We start from the raw sequence: 7,724 nt of genomic DNA on the forward strand, positions 1-7,724 counted from the left end.
GATAGGCTGCGGTGGCCACAGCCTCGACTCGGAGGACTTCCGGATATCGAGTAGTTGGCCCATACGCCTAGAGAGCCACCGCCCAATAAAAAGTTACTTCCGACTCCTACCGGAAGTGCGGGGGCCGGGCGGGAGCCGGAGAGGAGTGGAGTTAGTGTGCTAGGTTTGAGAAGTTGTAGACCCACTTATCTCATCTTTGGTGCTCGGTTTCGCCTCCACAGCGTCCTGTAACCCTTTCTGGGGTCCTGTCTGCCTCATTCTTAGGTCCTTTGCCTCTTGTTCCGGAAGTCCTGCTTCCTGCCGCAAGATGCCCCAGCTTGGACTCCTACCTGGGAGAGCCTGGACTGTGTTGCTTGGCCTGCTCCGGCCGCCGCCCGGTGCTCTGTGCATCAGGGCAGTCCGTTCTCACAGTCAGGTGAGCCAGACTGAGATAGCTCTGGTCTGTCGGGGCAGGATCTCCAGATCTGAAAGCATGGACTCTCAGCCTGTACTCCCGCCGTATTACAGTCGGTATTTAGTGAGTGCCCTCGATGTACCGACACAGAGTTAAGGCCTTTTAGGATGCTTTATTATTTAATCATCAAAGCAATCTTGAGAGGTTGGGGTTATATTTCCATTTTATAGTTGAGGAAGCGGAGGCTGCAAGGTTAAATGACGTGTGGCTACGTAGTAAGGGAGCATTTAAGTACAGGTCCACAATCCCTTATCTGAACCTTTTGGGCTCAAACACATAAAAAAATTTTTTTAAGCAAAGAATGTGAACATAACCACTTACGACTATAAGTAAAATGAGTTCACGTTAGAATTTACCTCAAAATGAATCTCCCTCATCCCAGTTTGTAGTTTTCAAAGATTATGGATTCTTAGGAGGGGCTGTGGGCTTCACTGCCCTGCCTTGGAGGACAGAATCAGCCAAAGTATGAACTACACCCTCTATATTTCTGGAAGGGTGTATAGTCTGCTGGTAGTAAAATCACAGATTCTGTTTTACCTTGGGAAAGACACTGTTGACTTCCTAGTAGATGCTTTGTGTTATGTCCAACAGGGTGCATATCTTTTGTTATTTGCAGACAGCATTCTATTAATCTTTTTTTTTTTTTAATCCTTTCCTGTTTGTTCCACAGGCATTGTTCTCTGTTCTTGGAAGAAAAAGAATGGGCTGTTCTTGGGCTGGTTCTCTTCTGTCTTCAAGTTATTTTTTCCCTATCTCTAAGCCTAATGACCATTGCTATCTTATTAACAATTTTTATTTTTTGCTCTTTGAGTGGAGACTGAGAACTGGAGATCATACTAGTCCCTACTCCTAGATGGTCAGTGGTGGTAGTCTTGGGTTTCTTTGCGCCTTCATTGTTTCTGGGTGGTTAAACTTTTCCATATATTTGAAAACTCCAAATATGGTGAGGAAGCTTATATAGTAAACACCTGATCTTCTGTGTATCACATATATAGCTGGGTTTTTGGAAGTGTGCTGAGATTAGGATAGATAGCGTAGTGTTAAGAGTTCGTATTGCTCAGGACCAAAAGTATTTGCAGGTTGGTGGTGCACAGGGCCAGAGATACCACAGTCCTGGCCAGTATTTGGTTGCGCTAAGTCTTAGTTGCAGCATGCAAGATCTTTTAGTTGTGGCATGGGAACTGCCATTTGCAGCATGTGGGATCGAGGGGACCAGGGATCAAACCCAGCCCCCCTTGCATTGGGAGTGTGGAGCCTTAGCTGCTGGACCACCAGGGAAGTTCCTTTGGCCAGTATGAGAGAAACTGTATCTCACATTTTTTTCTGCCAGGTTGCAGAGGCACTGATTGCATCCCAACTGAAACCTCATCAAGAGAAGTCAAATTTTACTATCAAGACCCCAAAGGTAATACCCTGTACCGCACCCTGTCCATTAGAGTGCCTTAGAGTTCTGCCCTCTGCTTCCCTTCCCAACCACTTTTAATGTTTTTATTTGTTTTGGCCATACTCTGTGTCTTACAATGCAGAATCTTAGTTCCCTGACTAGGGGTTGAACCCATATCCTAAACACAGAGTCCTAACCACTGGACCCCCAGGGAATTCCCTACTTTTAACATTTTTTTAAACTAATTGTAAAAAAGTCTTTACTATTCTGGAGGTACTGGGTGGGGCTCATAGTCATCTGAACCCAAAGTGATTTCAACTCCATACCTTAGATTGTAGATATAGTTTAACTCTTTGTCTTAAATGGACTTGATTTTGTTTTCACTCTGGCTTCTTTTGATTTCTAGGGTACCAGAGATCTTAGTCCCCAGCAGATGGTGGTGAGGGAGAAAATTCTTGATGTGGTTGTTAGCTGCTTTAAACGTCATGGAGCAAAGGGGTTGGATACCCCGGCATTTGAACTAAAGGTAAGAGGAGAAAAAAGTACAGGAACCCCATTTCTTCACCTGCCTTATTTCCCAAAGGGCTTCTAGCCTATGTTCTGGAGTTTTCCTTTTAACCATGGCACTTTCTGTTTGACCTCTGTAGGAAATACTTACTGAGAAGTATGGAGAGGACTCTGGACTCATCTATGATCTGAAGGATCAGGGCGGAGAGCTGTTGTCATTGCGCTATGACCTTACTGTATCCTGAGTTCTGGAGGCTTCCCTCTTTCAAACTCAGAGGGCAACTCTGACTAACCAGAAAAGAGTGGCTTTGGGATCCTATAGTCTTGTTGGCAGCAGTCTTTACTTCTAGTTTCTTCCAGAAGGCAATTCTGCCAGCACAGCCTGTCCTAGTGCCCTATCATTTAAGTTTATAGTTTGTTAGGTGACCTTCCCTGGTGGTTCAGTGGTAAGACTCATGCAGGGGGTACAGGTTTGATCCCTGGTTGGGGAACTGAGATTCCCCCATGCCATGCAGCACAGCCAAAAAAAAAAAAATAGTATGTCAGCATCCCTGGGGGAAGCTTGCCGAAATACAAATTCTTGACCTCTAGCCGCTGATGTTCTTAATTCTGTAGCTGGAGTGGGAGTTAGCAATCTGCATTTTAAACAGGTACTTGGGAATTAGGATGTAGGTGGTCCTTGAGCATTTGAAGAAAAATTGACTTAGAAATTGTAGACAAATCCAGGTTCTGAAGCTTGACTCTTCTAAGACAGTCAAGAATTGATCTGAGTGGGAGGGAATGCCCAGACTTGAAGTTCTTGGGTCATTTCTATCTCTGTTTCCACTGCTTTTTACAGAACTTACAGTCTTGCTAGCTGGGATTCCTTCATTTGACACTATTTAACATATATTGATTGCTAAGCCATGGGTATAGTAAGAAAGGAGACAAAGAAGGTCCTTGTTCTGATTCTGGTGGGTGAGATCTGATTGATAGAGCCCCAGTCCTCCCTAATGTCTTTCCACTGGGCCTAAACTTTGTATGCAGTATCGTTCTTCCTTAACCTATTTATGTAAGGTCCCTTTTGCTCGTTATCTGGCCATGAATAAAGTGAAGAAGATGAAACGCTATCATGTTGGAAAAGTGTGGCGGCGGGAGAGCCCAACCATAGTCCAAGGCCGCTACCGGGAGTTCTACCAGTGTGTAAGAGACCTGATGGAGGCAGCATGGTTTGATAGTTCTGGGGGCCACAACTGGGGAACTGGCTGCTCAGTAATTTTTTTCTGTCTTTTTTTTTGCTGCAGGATTTTGACATTGCTGGTCAATTTGACCCTATGATCCCTGATGCAGAATGTTTGAAGATCATGTGTGAAATCCTTAGTGGATTGCACCTGGGGGATTTTCTCATTAAGGTGAGGCCAGAGCTGAGGACTGAGAAGCGAAGTCTGGATTTGGCCTAATGCTGTCTCAACTGTCTCAAGACATAGGTGACACCAGCCATTGAGGCTACTAGGATTTTCTTTGTACAGGTGTTGCATTTCATATCTATATCTATATAATCATTCTGTGAAACTTCTGTCCCTTTTGAGTCAGGAGAGTTGGGACTGCCATTGTTTTGATGGAGAGGTCATTGACAAGGCATTTGGGTTGCTTCCATTGAGTTCACAGGTCAGTGACCGACGGATTTTGGATGGGATATTTGCTGTCTGTGGTGTTCCTGAAAGCAAGTTCCATGCCATTTGCTCCTCGGTAGACAAACTAGATAAGGTAATGAAGAAGACATGCTTCAGTAGACCCTGCCTTCAAACCTATACCCTTAGAGGAGATTGTGGCCAGAAGTGAGTTATTTCTGGGAGGAAAGTAAGGGGACATTCTGAAACAAGACCTGAATTTTGCTGTGCAGTGGTGATTATCGCTAGATTTCCTAAGCTGCCTCTAACTGTGCTGAGTATAGTGTTAGCTACTTGTGACATACCTAATGAATGAAACAAGATGTCCTTTTCCATTTAGAGGAAGAGGGATCTTGGGGCTAGCCTAATGTTTGGATGTTTGTGCAGATATCTTGGAAAGATGTGAGACATGAGATGGTGGTAAAGAAAGGCCTGGCTCCTGAAGTGGCTGATCGAATTGGAGATTATGTCCAATGTCATGGTAAGAACCACTGTTTTTATTTTAGAGGTACGTGATAGAACCAGAGTAAGGGTGATCCGTGTATAACTTCTACCTCTGAAACAGCTCCTTTCCATAAATGTGCTAGGTTCCAGAGCCTGGTTTGAATTTAATAACCTTTTTACTTACTATAACCAGTTATGTCAAAGATGGAGGTAGATGAGGGAAGTCTGGTCAGATGTGATCAGGATGTTTCTTTTTTTTTTTTAAAGAATATGAGGAGGACTAGTTGGAGTACATTAGGGTTAAATTTGAATGAAACACATCTGGGTGTATAGCAGAGACCTTATTTCTCCCCACATGTCTCCCCAGGTGGGATATCCTTGGTGGAGCAAATGTTCCAGGATCCCAGACTATCCCAGAACAAGCAGGCCCTAGAGGGGTTGGGAGACCTGAAGCTGCTGTTTGAATACCTGACTTTATTTGGAGTTGCTGAAAAGGTTAGCTGAGTAGGGAGTTGACCTCTTGCTGTGTCTAGGGCTCTTACGATCCTGAGTCTTGTGTGACATTGACTGTAACTTTGTCTCTGCAGGTCTCCTTTGACCTGAGCTTGGCTCGAGGCCTGGACTACTATACAGGAGTGATCTATGAAGCAGTGCTGCTACAGACCCCAGTGCATGCTGAGGAGGAGCCCCTGAATATGGGCAGTGTGGCTGCTGGTGGTCGCTATGATGGGCTGGTGGGCATGTTTGACCCCAGAGGCCACAAGGTGCCATGTGTGGGGCTCAGCATTGGGGTAGAGCGAATCTTCTCCATTGTGGAGCAGAGGATAAAGGTAGGTCCTTGGTGGGGTTAGAGTGGGGCTGCATACCTTAAAAACTCATGTTTCTGGAGGTGCAGTTGGACTGTTTTTTGATGATTGTTTTTGTTTTTTTGAAATATTGGTGCAAAAGTTTTTATTAGTTTACTTTCTCTCTCTCTTTTACTAGACTTTTGGTGAGAAGATACGGACCACAGAGACCCAAGTGTTTGTGGCCACACCACAGAAGAACTTTCTTCAAGAACGGTTGAAGCTAATTGCAGAGCTTTGGGATGCTGGGATCAAGGTATAAAGGAGCTAATATCTACACCATCTAGGTATATGTAGAATTCATGCACCAGGCCCACTTCTAGCTTATACCTAGGGTGGAACTCAAGAGCTTTCTAGTATTCACTGGAGTATCTTCTTAGGGTACAAGTAGGCTAGCTACTTACTTTTTAGATATGTTTGCTCCTGGGATTTCAGTGGTATACTTAACTTCTAAATCCCCTATTCTTAACTTCACCCTGTTTAGGCAGAGCTGATGTATAAGAACAACCCTAAACTACTACCCCAACTGCACTACTGTGAGAACATGGGAATTCCACTGGTGGTCATTATTGGAGAGCAAGAACTGAAGGAAGGGGTCATCAAGCTCCGTTCAGTGGCCAGCAGGGAGGAGGTGAGTCAGGCCAGCCAGAAATAGAAGGGACCAAGTGTTTCTACCTTTCTTAGATTCTTTGAGAAATATGTATATTTTAGCTGTGGAAGTATCTCCAGGGTTAATAGTGATAGAGGTGAATGAGGCTCCATCCTGGGCAACCATTATAGCTGATGATTGGCTGGATGGGCAAAAAGACAAGTGAAATCTCCATGGGTATTTCAAGATTAATCAACAAAACAGACATAGATTAGGTATTTGAATCACTTTAGTCTTGAGGGGAAACATTCTCCAGGTCAGGTTGAAGCACGTACTCCTCCCTACTGGTTGCCCAAGTAGTGGGAGCAGTTGCAGAGTTAAATGAATCCAGAAAAGCAGAGGCTAAGAAACTAGTATCACTCTCTAGTTTGTCACGTGAGGGTTCTCTTATGTTTCAGGTGGCCATTAAACGGGAAAATCTAGTGGCTGAAATTCAGAAACGACTGTCTGAATCTTGATCATTACCTGAATGCCATCTGCTGATCTTTGTAAAAAAAGTTTCACCTAGGACTGACTTCGTAATGGACTTCACACCTGCTGGCCAGAATTTGTGACAAGTGTGTCTGGATCCTTCATCCTTTCTGGGTACAGAACTGTAGAATGCCCTGAGGACCCCTAGGTTAGTGTGAGCAGCTGTGCATGGGCACAGATGGCTGGTATGTAAAAGAGATATGCTGTAACTGCCAAGGCAAATGGCAGATTTGAAATGCCGTTGAACGCTACCAACAATGTGCTGAGATGGTTGCTGTCAGCAAGTCTCTTGGAAAGTCACCTCAGGTTGAGAGGATTCTGAACCATTGAGATAAAAAGTCAAATATTTAGCCTTCCACTATGGCTTCTGGAAAGTTTGTCCAAAACCTAGTCATGGGCTGTCCAGGGAGTTTTGGGGAGACAGCAAGGAGGGGAAATGACCGCTTTCTGTTTTGTTTGAGAACAGAGATGCTATCCTAAGGGCATTGCACTGCCCATACTGATGTGGCATCTCTCTAGCCCATCCACTTTTAATAATAACAGAGTGAGCCTGTTTGTTTAATAATCTTGAATGTTGAACTTAATAGGTGACCTGACAAGATGGAGATATGTTTTTGGAGCCCATTACCTGTGCCGGAATCACTTCTCTGACTTCCATGTCCTGCCATGGAGGTAGCTGTTCTTGAAGAGGTTGTATAATATATTAAATAAAATTTAAATGGAGTATGAGTAATTCGTTATCAAGGGGTTGGTTTGCATAGGCCATAGAAAATGCTTGAGTGTACACTGGAGGATTCTGTGAACTAGGAGTAATCTCCCTGGGGTGATGCTTGTGTATTGAGTGAAGGGAGTGACCACAGTTCCCCCTTCCCCCAACTTAGAGATAAAGTCACACCACTGCATCAGTGTCTATAGTGAGACATCTGCTAGAGTTGTTCTCGGGAGTGTTGCTGATACCCACCTTCCCAAGTCCAATCATGTTGAAATTGTGCCCTTTGGAGTTGGTGATGGACAGGGAAGCCTGGCGTGCTGCAATTCATGGGGTTGCAAAGAGTCGGACACGACTGAGTGACTGAACTGAACTGAAACTGATGGATTGAATGACCCTAATGTACTCAGGTGGAGGAAAAATGAATGAACCAAAGGGTGCTAGCGTTGCTTCAAGATAAACAGACAAATTGCAAAAAGCGCTTTGTGTTTGTGTGTTGGGAAGGCTGCAACCTTTACAATTAAGTGCTCTGAGCCTGTATCCTTAGTGCTTGCGGTGAATCACTAAAGTGAAGCATTTGAGACCCTATAACAGCAATTACTCATTGGAAGA

At 44.4% G+C, this 7,724-nt stretch overlaps 1 protein-coding gene across 4 annotated transcripts; it reads left to right on the forward strand.

Moving 5' to 3' along the window:
- The first annotated feature begins 119 nt into the window (after window positions 1-119).
- On the forward strand, window positions 120-7,136 carry HARS2 (histidyl-tRNA synthetase 2, mitochondrial). 4 transcript variants are annotated; one of them, XM_010807364.4, is made up of 14 exons: window positions 120-163; window positions 265-415; window positions 1,785-1,859; window positions 2,245-2,364; window positions 2,486-2,581; window positions 3,402-3,527; window positions 3,629-3,736; window positions 3,993-4,091; window positions 4,382-4,475; window positions 4,806-4,933; window positions 5,026-5,268; window positions 5,423-5,539; window positions 5,768-5,914; window positions 6,331-7,136. In XM_010807364.4, the coding sequence occupies exons 2-14, from the start codon at window positions 308-310 to the stop codon at window positions 6,388-6,390; spliced, it is 1,521 nt and encodes a 506-aa protein (XP_010805666.1). In that variant the 5' UTR covers window positions 120-163; window positions 265-307; the 3' UTR covers window positions 6,391-7,136.
- The last annotated feature ends 588 nt before the right edge of the window (window positions 7,137-7,724 follow it).

Source organism: Bos taurus, chromosome 7, assembly GCF_002263795.3.
Source record: "Bos taurus isolate L1 Dominette 01449 registration number 42190680 breed Hereford chromosome 7, ARS-UCD2.0, whole genome shotgun sequence".
NCBI classification, from domain to species: Eukaryota; Metazoa; Chordata; class Mammalia; order Artiodactyla; family Bovidae; genus Bos; species Bos taurus.

Coding starts and splice junctions, on each gene's coding strand:
- HARS2 (XM_010807364.4), top strand. CDS start 308: ATGCCCCAGCTTGGACTCCTACCTGGGAGAGCCTGGACTGTGTTGCTT. Junction 2,365..2,485: donor CCCCGGCATTTGAACTAAAG/GTAAGAGGAGAA, acceptor TGACCTCTGTAG/GAAATACTTACTGAGAAGTA. Junction 4,092..4,381: donor CGGTAGACAAACTAGATAAG/GTAATGAAGAAG, acceptor ATGTTTGTGCAG/ATATCTTGGAAAGATGTGAG.